A 12,522-nucleotide genomic window follows, 5' to 3' on the forward strand; every position below is an offset into this window, starting at 1 on the left:
CATGGGAATATGATGTTGTGGCGATAACGGAGACCTGGCTCAAAAAAGGGCAGGACTGGGTACTAAATATTCCTGGATGCAAGGTGTTCAGGAAAGATAGGGAAGGAAAGAAAGGAAGGGGGGGGGGGTGACAGTATCGAATAAGGAGAGTATTGCAGTGCTGGAGAGGATATCCTGGAGCGGTCAAGGACAGAATCTGTTTGGTTAGAGTTAAGAAACAATATAAGTGCCATTACACTACTGGGTGTATTCTATCGGCCACCAACTAGTGGGAAGGATAAAGATGGACAAATTTGCAGGGAAGTTACAGAGCAGTGCAGGAACCATAGAGTAGTGATAATGAGGGACTTCAATTATCCTAATATAGAATGGCATAGTAATAGTGATAAAGGGTAGAGAAGGGGAAGAATTTCTGAAGTGTGTTCAGGAGAACTCTCTTCACCAGTACGTTTCTGGCCAAACGAGGAAGGAGGCATTGCTGGATCTGGTTCTGGGGAATGAGGTTTCAATGGAGGAACACTTTGGGAACAGTGATCATAGGATCTTAAGGTTTGGAATTGTTATGGAAAAGGACAAGGAGCAATCTAGAGTAAAAATACTTTATTGGAGGAGAGCTAATTTCAGTGGGTTGAGAACAGATCTGGCCCGGGTAAATTGGAATCAAAGATTGGCAGGCAAAACTGTAATTGAACAATGGGCTGCCTTTAAAGAGGAGATGGTTCTGGTACAGTCTAGGTACATTCCCACAAGGGGAAAGGTAACGCTCCCTGGATGACAAAAGAGATAGAGAGTAAGATGAAGTAGAAAAAGGGGGCGTATGACAAATGTCAGGTTGAATATCCAAGTCAGAACCAGGCTGATTATAAAAAGTTTAGAGAAATGAAAAAGGAAATAAGAGGGGCAAAGGGAAAGTATGAGAATAGACTGTCAACTAACATAAAAGGGAACCCAAAAGTCTTCTATAGGCATATAAATAGTAAACGTCTAGTAAGAGGGGAGTGGGGCCAATTAGGGACCAAAATGGAGATCTACTCACAGAGGCAGAAGGCATAGCTGAGGTACTAAATGCATCTGTCTTTACCAAGGAAGATGATGTTGCCAAGGTCACAGTAAATGAGGAGGTAGTTGAGATACTAGATAGGCTGAAAATTGATAAAGATAGAAAGGCTAGCTGTACTTAAAGTAGATAAGTCACCAGGTCCAGATGGGATGCATCCTTGGTTGCTGAGGGAAGTAAGGGTGGAAATTGCAGAGGTACTGGCCATAATCTTCCAATCATCCTTAGATACGGGGGTGGTGCCAGAGGACTGGAGGATCGCAAATGTTACACCCTTGCTCAAAAAATGATGTAAAGATAGACCCAGCAACCACAGGCCAGGCAGTTTAACTCGGTGGTGGGGAAACTTTTAGAAATGATAATCTGGGACAAAATTAACAGTCACTTGGACGAGCGTGGATTAATTAAGGAAAGTCAGCATGGATTTGTTAAAGGCAAAACATGTTTAACTAACTTGATTGAGTTTTCTGATGCGGTAACAAAGAGGGTTGACGAGGGCAATGCGATTGATGTGTATATGGACTTCCAAAAGGCGTTTGATAAAGTACCACATAATAGGCTTGTCAGCAAAATTGAAGCCCATAGAATAAAAGGGGCAGCGGCAGCATGGATATGAAATTGGCTAAGTGACAGGAAACAGAGAGTTGCGGTGGACAGTTGTTTTTCGGACTGGAGGACGGTATTCAGTGGTGTTCCCCAGGTGTCGGTACTAGGACCGCTGCTTTTCTTGATATATATTAATGACTTGGACTTGGTGTATGGGGCACAATTTCAAAATTTGTAGATGAAACAAAACTTGGAAGTGTAGTGAATAGTGAGGAGAATAGTGATAGACTTCAAGAGGACATAGACAGGCTGGTGGAATGGGCGGACACATGGCAGATGAAATTTAACGCAGAGAAGTTTGAAGAGATACATTTTGGTCAGAAGAATGAGGAGAGGGAACAGAGAGACCTGGGGGTATATGTGCACAGGTCGCTGAAGGTGGCAGGGCAGGTTGAGAAAGTGGTTAAAAAAGTATACGGGATCCTGGGCTTTATAAATAGAGGCATATAGTCTAAATGCAAGGTGGTTATAATGAACCTTTATAAAACACTCGTTTGGCCACAACTGGAGTATTATGTTCAATTCTGGGCACCGTACTTTAGGAAGGACGTGAAGGCTTTAAGAGAGGGTGCAGAAGAGATTTATTAGAATGGTCCCAGGGATGAGAGACTTCAGTTACGTGGATAGACTGGAGAAGCTGGGGTTGTTCTCCTTTGAGCAGAAAGGATGACAGCAGATTTGGTGGAGGTGTTCAAAATCATGAGGGGTCTAGACAGAGTAGATAGAAAGAAACTGTTCCCATTGGCTGAAGGGTCGAGAACCAGAGAACACAGATTTAAGGTAATTGGCAAAAGAACCAAAGGCAACATGAGGAAAAACTTTTTTTTTTAAACGCAGTGAGTGGTTATGATCTGGAACGCACTGCCTGAAAGCGTGGTGGAGGCAGATTCAATCATGGCTTTCAAAAGGAATTGGATAAGTATTTGAAAGAAAAAAATTTGCAGGGCTACGAGGAAAGGGCGGGAGAGTGGGACTAGCTGGATTGCTCTTGCAGAGAGCCAGCACGGACTCGAGGCGCCGAATGGCCTCCTTCTGTGCTGTAACAATTCTATGATTACACAGAGATAAGTTGCATTGATTAAACTAAGTGAACTTGATCATAACTATTGCTCTGTATGGTCACCTTCCTGTGGAATAAAGCAATTTCACAACTATGTTTTGCATCATTGTAAAAAGATTACAGGTATCTGGTTGAGGTCACAAGGGAGTTGCATTGGTATACCTGGTATCATACAAATAGATGTAAAGCAGTCAACTCCCAAAAAAACTGACATTTAGACCACGTGCAGAAATGACCAACACCAATGAATCATAGAACATCTTCCCATAATTATGAGATGAAGAGCAAATATACACAGGAAAAGCATATCTATAAGACAGTACTGTGTCTTGGTAACGGAACCTCATCCTGTTCGCTATCATCATTACATTCCTCGAGTGACACTGATAATGATATATGACAATCCCTCTACCATACACAGCAGTTAACAGAAACAACAGAAAATTTTCACTTGAGGTTGAAAAGTCTTCAGTGATTAGAAACAAAACATCAAAAGGTGAATCCTTATTAAATAAACAAAAATAAGATAAGCACATCCTACACTTGGCTATTAATCGCACTAGTTAACTAGAACAAGAAACTCTTGATAAAAACACCTGTTCCTAAGTACTCCTGCTGTCAGCATTTCAATAACAGCCAGCATTTTGAAAGTCCAGTCAGTGTTGACTGATGCAAATCAGCACAGACCAAGCCCCCTCTCTCCTAGTCCTGCTCCTACCAAAGTCTATATGCTAGTGCACCAGACCAGATCCCTCTTTGCTCTCTGTGCCAGTCCCAGTGCTAATGGCAAGGATTATAGCCCCTCTATATTCTGTAGGTAGAAACTCTCGTAAGAACAGACATTCCCACCTATAGTATAGAGAGGTCGCAATCTCTGCCATTAACGCTAGCAGCAATGGTGAGAGGAGAGTGACCCAATGCTGCATATTAGCACTGGACTTACTGTCTGTTTACCCACTTCAGAGCCTTTCTTGAATTGTCATGCAGTGTAAGTTGGGTAGTGGTGTTCCACAAGGATCGGTGCTGGGACCACTGTTGTTCACCATTTACATAAACGATTTGGACTTGGGAATCAGAAGTTCAATTTCAAAATTTGCAGACGACACTAAATTGCGGGATATAGTTAATACAGAGGAGGACTGCGACAAAATACAGGAAGACATTAATAAACCTGCACAATGGGCATGTAATTGGCAAATGAATTTCAATATAGACAAGTGTGAGGTATTACATTTTGGTCGGAAGAATAAGGGGGCCACATGCTGCTTGGATAATAAGAGTCTAAATGGGGTAGGGGAGCAGAGGGATCTGGGGGTACGGATACACAAATCACTAAAAGTAGCGATGCAGGTTATTAAGGCCATTAAAAAGCAAACTAAGTACTGGGGTTCATTTCTAGAGGGATAGAATTGAAAAGCAGAGAAACTATGTTAAACTTGTATAGAATCTTAGCTAGACCACACTTGGATTCTGTGAACAGTTCTGGTCTCCATATTGTAAAAAGGATATAGAGGCACTGGAAAAGGTGCAAAAAATTTTTTTTATTCGTTCATGGGATGTGGGTGTCGCTGGCAAGGCCAGCACTTATTGCCCATCCCTAATTGCCCTTGAGAAGGTGGTGGTGGTGGTGAAATAGGATGATACCAGAACTGAGAGGTTATACCTATCAGAAAAGATTGAGCAGACTGGGGCACTTTTCTCTAGAAAAAAGACTGAGGGGTGACCTGATAGAGGTCTTTAAGATTATGAAAGGGTTTGATAAGGTAGACGTAGAGAAGATGTTTCCACTTGCTGGGGAGGCCAGAACTAGGGGCCATAAATATAAGATAGCCACTAACAAATCCAATAGGGAATTCAGGAGAAACTTCTTCACCAAGAGGGTGGTTAGAATGTGGAACTCACTACCACAAGGAGTAGTTGAGGTGACTAGCATAGATGCATTTAAGGGGAAGCTAGATAAACACATGAGGGAGAAAGGAATAAAAGGATATGTTGATAGGGTTAGATGAAGTAGGGAGGGAGGAGGTTTATGTGGACCTGTTGGGCCGAATGGCCTGTTTCTGTGCTGTACATTCTATGTAATTCTATGTATCATCAAGCCTATTATTTTATTGGCTTTGAAATGTCTCCCCAAACTCCAGACAACGATTAAGTGTTCCATCACTATACATGGTTGTTACTAGACTGTTAAAGTTTGACTTTCCTTTAGCTTTAACCTTTCCCTCCTTTTCCTTTGATTTTCCAGCTGCAGCATCTGCATTGTTGGGCTGTGTTCTTTAGAGGAAAATCCACTGTCTGAATGAGGTGGGCTTTCATTCACTGCCCTCCAGCTTGATGCTGGAACTCACTGCTTCTGCCTGGGGAGTTATGCTGTGTTTTTCATTGTTCTGATGTGGAAAGCACAGTGGAGTTCCATAGTCAATATTCCACTACATGTAAAGATGGCACTGTGCATTTTTCTGATACTCAAAGACCTTATTGTAGTTTGTGCTACTCTTGATGCCACTTTATACATTACACACAGACGGTTCTAATGTGAGACCAAATAAATGTATATACTGGTAGCTTGGATTGTATTGAAAAATTTGATATATTTTATTATTAGGGAAAGATAATAAGCGATCTGAAAATGTGTTTGCGTTTTTCACAGGTACAGCAAACTACTACTGATGAAATAAAAAAATACAATGTGTACACACAACAGAGGAGGAAGTCCAGAGACTGGCCTTGAGGCAGGTGCAGCATTTTGGTTGTCTGGAATGCTGCCTCAGAGCTGTACCTATGGTATGTAAAGAAAATCTAAAAACGAAGATCTTAAAATATGACAACACTTCCACCAATGCCCAGTTTTATCACAAACTCTTGGAGTCAATCCCTGCCCCCACTCCCCCTCCCTCAGACCAAGCAAACATGCTCAGTAGAAAAAAGTGCTAAAGCTATTAAGTACAAGTTTGAGTATTGATCAAAAACAATTCCTTACATTGCTGACCAGCTTGGCAGTTTGCGTTGCTTTTTTGATATCTGGCCTATCAACAATCTCCGTGTAACTGTGCATGCCTTGTGCATCTTTCTTGTACAATACCTATTCAGAAAAACAAAATTATTACCCATTTTATTCACACCAAAATCTATACCTTTATCTTATAGAAGCTTAATGCAAGCTGCAGCTTGAAAGATGTAGGACATTACATATATTCTAAATAAACAAAACTTATATATTCCTCAAATCTGACCTCAAATCACTGAATAAATAATGATACTTGAGTGGAATCAGAGTTTTAGGTTCACATTCATAAACCACTAAACTATGTAATTCAGTTTTATTAGCACAGGTTTCTGTAGATATGTAAAATGAATTAACAGAAATAATTCTCAGGAAAACTTCATCTTTAAGCAGATGTCCAAAAAAAGTTCCAGATGACTGTCATACAGTCATTTCAAGGACAAGGTGAAAAAAAACACAGAACAGAAAGTTTAAACATTCATGATGACCTTGCACATCAGCAAACCTCAGCACATCACAGAGATTATTCCATCTGGCATTAAGTAAATCGAGAAACACCACATCAGCTTTCCAAACCAGACAAAAGTTCTCACAAAATTCATTGCTTGTACTTTTACAATCCCATTCGATGGCTGGGTTAAACAAGATGTTAAGATGTGGGGAGGGGGTCTGAAGATCGCAGGGAGAGGGGTTCGGCCGATTGTGGGGGAGGGGAGTTTGGCCAACCGTGGTGTGTTGATCGCCGGGGGGGGGGGGGGGGGGGGGGGGAAATCGGCAGATCGTGGGGCTGGGGGGGAGCGGGGGAAATCTGGCAGATCACGGTAGTGGGGGGAGGGGGGAAAATTTTTTTTAAAAATCGGCAGATCGCGGGGGGGGGGGGGGGGGGTGGGGGGTGCGGCAGATGGTGGGGAGGGAGGCCTGTCTCAGCAACTTTGCCTGGGGATCCAGGGGAAGCACTCCTGCTCCACCTGGCCCACAAGCAGTGCTGTAAAAGCACTTACCTGCTGGATCCAGCTGTTGACTGCTTCCTTTAGCTGCCGGGTTTCCCAAGCCCTGAGAAACCCGACCCACAGCCCTTCTATCTAAATGGCTGCTAAAATCTGAGGTACGTATCCTCATTATCATATTAAAATTACTTGCACGCTCCCTAACCCGTCCCGGTTAAACCAGAAGTAGGCGCGTTCACGGCGTGTTGGGTCGGGTTTTACGTTTTTAAGAGTTTAATCCGCCCCACCCCTCTTCCGCCCAATCCTGGGGCGTTAAAATTCCCCCCATTGTCTCTATTTTCACAATTGCCTGTCTGTACCCCTACCTCATCCCCAACTCTGCTGAAACCTTCATCTATATCCTCGTCACATCAAAGCTTGACCTCTCCATTAGCTTCCTTTGTGGCCTTCTCAGCTACACTCTACAAAATCTCCAACTTCTTTTCATATTCTATCCTGTACAAGGTCCTGCCACGCAATGGCCCTGTCCTCATCAACCCCCACTATCAGTCTGTGGCAAAGAATTTTTCATTCTCACCATGGTCTCTGCAAAGAAGTTTTTTCTAACCTCTTTAATTATTTTTGATTAGCTTATAATATAGATTAGCTTATAATATTATTTAATAATAGATTTATATAGGCCATTTATTTAGCTAATCAGCTTGAAATGAAAGGCAAGAGTCAAAGGATATTACAACGCCCCCCCACCCCCCCACCCCCCCTCTACAGAATTACGAATATGTGGAACAGAGTCCTGCAAAAACAGTTTATAACAATTCCTTCAAAAGAGTTTAAATATCTGGTTCAGAATGGGATTGCAGATAAGGTAAGTTCAGACACAGATGACAAACCTCAATTGTCTCTATGATGCAGGGAAAATGGAAATTACATCTTTGAAAAGTAACAGCGAAGCTTGAATAATGGAGGTCTCAGGGTGATAAGAGTGTGAATAAGGGTTTTAGTGGTAGAAGTGGAAGGTGGGGGGTGGAGGCAGGCAATGTTGCAGAGGTGAAGTAAATGGTCTTGGTGATGGATCAGATTTGGGGTTTGAAGCTGAGCATGGACTGTGAACCGAGTGGGACTGATGGACTTAATATTGTTTCTTCATTTCATGCTTTCTTATGTTCTTTTCCTCTCAAGCAGGGGAGACTCTGGTGGTCTCAAGATAGTTACAGGTAAGATGGTCATTTTAGCCCATCCATCCCAAAAAAGTTCCCAATCACAGCAGATACTTGAAGGCCTAAGGCTTTCACCCCACTATCCTACTCAAAAGCCCATCCCAAGTGCCATTTATTTGAAACATAAATACAGCAATAAGATTCTTTCAAAAAAGTCAAGAAAAAAATTAATAATTTGAACTGAATTTCCACAAGAAACTACTTGTTTAAAAACATATCAGTTAGTGTGCCAGAGTGACTCGGTAAAACTCAGTACCATTGTGTTAGCAATAAATTTCATCATCCTGCACACTAACATTTCCCTGATACTGAGTGTTTTCATAGGGGAAAATTGTATTCAAATGCAAACAATGAAAGCATACTGTTTGTTCAACCCAATTTTTAAAAAATTATTGCAGTAGGATTTAAACAACAATTGCAGCTAAAATATATTATTAGCTTTGGAAATCTAGCCAAATCTCAGGAAAGATATACTGGTCTTAGAGTAGGTCCAGTGCAGATTCACCAGAGCGATACTGGGGTTTGAAAGGTTAAATTATGAGGCCAGGTTGCATAAAGTTGATTTTGTATTCCCTTGAGTTTAGAAGATTGAGGGGTGATCTAATTGAGGTGTTTAAAATGATAAAAGGACTTTGACAGAGTAGATCCAGAGAAACTATTTCCTCTGGTGGGGTAATTCAGAACAAGGGGACATAATCTTAAACTTAGAGCTATGCCATTTAGGAGTAAAATCAGGAAGCATTTTTTCACACAATGTGTTCTGGAGATCTGGAACTCTCTCCCAAAAGTCTGTGGATGCTGAGTTAATTGAAAGTTTCAAGGCTGAGATCAATAGGTTTTTGTTAGGTAAGGTGTCAAGGGATATGGAGAAAAGGCGGATGAACGGAGTTGAGGTACAGATCAGCCATGATCTAATAAAATGGCTCAACAGGCTGAATGGCCTACTCCTGTTCTTATGTTCCTATGAATTACTCTGGTTATGAAATATAGAGAAAAAAGAGCTGATTAACATGTTTTGCCTTCCTATGATTAAGTTCTTTTTATGCCTTTTTATTAAGCATGCTTTATTCCAAAAGCAGTACAAACTAAAAGAGTGGAGACTGCTTCTAAATTTAGTAGGTTGGAGAAAATTAATTTTTTTTGACAGATTGTTTTACAGGCATATCATTACAGATGTAAGTGTGATATTCCAGTGTTCAATTTCATCTACAAAGGGTGTCCTGCTCCTGTATAGACATACATGTAAAATTATGGAGGCAGTGTAGGTTGTCTGATTGCTTTGCATGCAGCTTGAGTCAAGGTCTAACAGGTTGAGAGGAAACACTTTGTGGCATGCATACTTTGTCCATCTAGGGAAATGCTGGGTAGCCTCATCTTGGCAGTTTTTCTCAAGCTAGAAAACACTCTCATGTGCACCCATGTCCTCTGGATATTGGACAGAGAATTTACACTGAAGCTACCTCCTTTCATACAGTTGACATTGCTCACTTGCAGAGAGAATGCTATGGAATGCCAAATATGGCAATCTGTCTTTCAACCATTTCACAAAGCAGCAACTCCAAAGCTGCATGCGTGGAGTGTGGGGTTATTGCCTGCTGCTATTCCATTGCTTGAGACACTTCCAGGCTTTCAACATTTTTTGACTGCTCTTTAAATGGCTGCTGTATCACCAAAATTTCCATCCCTTCATTGAATGAATTCATAGCATGAGATCCAATCCAGGCCAGGAACTCACCGTGAATAATAAATTATGGTTGACCCCAGGAGCTCTGGCAGGGTTAGCTGATGTTACATTTTGGAACTTTTACCTATTTGGCCTGGAAGGGATTTTGCTTTAATATGTTATGTTATGGATGCAAGGTCAGGTCCATCTTACAAAGGGTTAACTTTCAGTGATACAAAAGCCATGATGAGGCTGATTAAGTGGAAATGCAAACATAATAGCCATTAAATTATGTACTCTTGCATGTTACATCAACTTTGAGTCAATGGAAAGTCTTTGCATCAATTTGCATTTATGTAACACCTTTAACATAGGAAAACATTGCAAAGCACTTCACAGGAGCATAAACAGCTGTGCAGGCACAATGTCTGTTGTGTATTTTTGACTATAAAAAAGGTTAGCAATAGAAAGCTCCAGAAGTTCTGACAGGGCTGGGTGTGCGGGTACAAAACTTGCTACATAGCTGTCCAAATAGGCAAAAGCTGATAATGGAAATCTACCCTTACAATTTTTTTAATTAGGCCTTATATTTTAGACACAAGTTCAGGAAATGAGAGATATAAACATTATACTGGAAATCATCTGTTGTTAAAATAAGAACATTTTCAAAGAACAGAAACTGGAGATTTAAGATCATCCCTTATTTATCAGGGCTTTCAATAGTTTTTGCAGCTACAGATGGCTCACACATAAGAGCTGTTTATTTGCTCAAAGCTAGACAATTTTGTGAAGGGCACAGATTAATGTTATGGTTGGCCTTCTGAAGCCTATGATATATCTCTCATCAGTCAAACCAACTAAAAATTAATTTTAAAAATGCCACAGGTTCATGGGAGACCATTAATTTTAATATAATTTTGCTCTATGGGATTGTACAAATTTCAAACAGGAGTCATCACTGTCGGTTAAACACCATATTAAAAATATCTCACTGAGCACTGCTGTAGACTAAGGTTTCTGTCTCCTTGATAGAGAGGACTGGGACAAAATAAAGGAGTCATGACAGGATATGGCAAATGTAGCATCATGCAATATCTGCATATTCATGGAACGATATCTTTTCTAACAGTCTAAAGCAATTACATTCTGTAAATGCACATTGCTCTACATATATGTAATCAATTACACTTGGGGCCCTGAGGAAACAAGTAAAAACACAAGCCATTGATCTTGTAGTTTCTTAATTACACAGGATACACTATACCTGTTTGATGCCAGAGGAATCTCTAGCTAGAAATTAAAAAGATTCAGTTGTACACATGTTCAGAGCCGCTGTCAACTTCACATTTCAGACAAGTCTAGGCTAGGCTAACTACAACGCTAAATGATACAGGTAAGGTTGAGATAACCATTGACCCCCATTCTAAAATTTTCTGCAAGTTACCACACAAAATCAACTCCAATTTGTTCGCTTTGTCTAAATCTATGTGACTTTCCATTCGTTAATAATTAAGAAACTTCATAGGAGCTAATAAATCTGCAGCAAAAGATATGCCCACCTCCTCTTTTCTTTTCTTTTCTCTTCTCTCCTACTCCATCTCCACCCTCCGCCCCCTCTCAACACACCAGTGCAGTAGTGAGGGAGTGCTACATTGGTGGAGGTGCCATTCTTATGAAACACAAAATCAAGATCTCATCTGCCTGTTACAGTTGTTCAGGTGAATGTTAAAGGTCTCCTGATACTATTCAAAGAAGCTCATATCCTGGCCAATATTCCACCCCCCCGCCCCACTGGAAGCAGCTGCCACATGTATTTGAATGTATCTCTCAAGTGTAGGATGCTGAGGATCTAATGCCAACAATATTAAGACCAGCTGGAATTCATTTAATTAACACGAAAGCATAAGTGGCATACAGATCAGGAAAAACAAAGACCTTGTGCTGTTCCATTAACAGTAATGAATGTATTTGTTGCCTTAAATAATACTGGTTAGGATTGTTTACTGCCATTGCTGAGAGAGAATGTGGCACAGCAAAAACCATCATGCAAGTTCACTATTGAGCAAAATGAGGGACCATTATCGTGACTACGCTGGGTCCGGACAAACCACACCTATAAGTTTTCTATCAATGCTCATGACATGATCTATTGACCAAGGCTCTGCCCCCTCTAAACACACCAGTGCAGTAATGAGGGAGTGCTACATTGGTGGAGGTGCCATTCTTATGAAACACAAAATCAAGATCTCATCTGCCTGTTACAGTTGTTCAGGTGAATGTTAACGGTCTCCTGATACTATTCAAAGAAGCTCATATCCTGGCCAATATTCCTCCCTCAATACTACCAAAAAAACAGATTTGTCTTTCAGATGAGACATTAAACCAAGGCCTTGTCCACCTGTTCAGGCGAACATAAAAGATCCCATGACATTTTTAAGAAGAAGAACAAGGCGTTCTCCTAATGTCCTGGCCAACATCCATCCCCCAGCTAACACCACTAAAACAGACTAAATGGTCATTCCATTGCTGTTTGTGGGACCTTATTGTGCACAAAATGACTGTTACATTACTTCAAAATTATTTCATTAGCTATGAGGTGCTTTGGAACATCCCAAGGTTATCAAAAACATTACATAGATTGTTCTTACCTCTCCTCTTGCATTCCTTCAGCTTTCTGGATCAAGTAATGTAATTATTTACATATACATATGAGGCTAAAATTATAATCACTATATATGTAGAACCAATGCAATTCAAGTATAAAGTCATTATATTTCCCTTAAGAATAAGTGCATCTGTATCTTTTAAAGTAAGTGTTGCAAAACTTATTTTTTTTTAAAAATAGCTAAAGTAAAAAGAGAAAAGCCCGATACAAGCGCCTGCTTAGTTCAGTGGTAGCACTCTCACCTCTAAGGCAGAATGTTGTAGGCCCTTTGGAGAAGATATTAAATAGAGACCTGTCTGCCTG

At 40.7% G+C, this 12,522-nt stretch overlaps 1 protein-coding gene across 10 annotated transcripts in view; it reads right to left on the bottom strand.

Moving 5' to 3' along the window:
- The window catches only part of nebl (nebulette), a 352,049-nt gene that overhangs the window by 88,848 nt on the left and 250,679 nt on the right, over positions 1–12,522 (bottom strand). For 7 of the 10 annotated variants that reach the window (XM_068007096.1, XM_068007097.1, XM_068007099.1 and 4 more), the window contains one exon: positions 5,704–5,805. The exons of the other annotated variants lie outside the window; for them this stretch is intronic. In XM_068007096.1, the coding sequence (XP_067863197.1) occupies positions 5,704–5,805 (102 nt within the window). The remainder of the gene's footprint in view (positions 1–5,703; positions 5,806–12,522) is intronic. 10 annotated transcript variants of the gene reach the window in all.

This window comes from Heptranchias perlo, chromosome 2 (assembly GCF_035084215.1).
Source record: "Heptranchias perlo isolate sHepPer1 chromosome 2, sHepPer1.hap1, whole genome shotgun sequence".
NCBI classification, from domain to species: Eukaryota; Metazoa; Chordata; class Chondrichthyes; order Hexanchiformes; family Hexanchidae; genus Heptranchias; species Heptranchias perlo.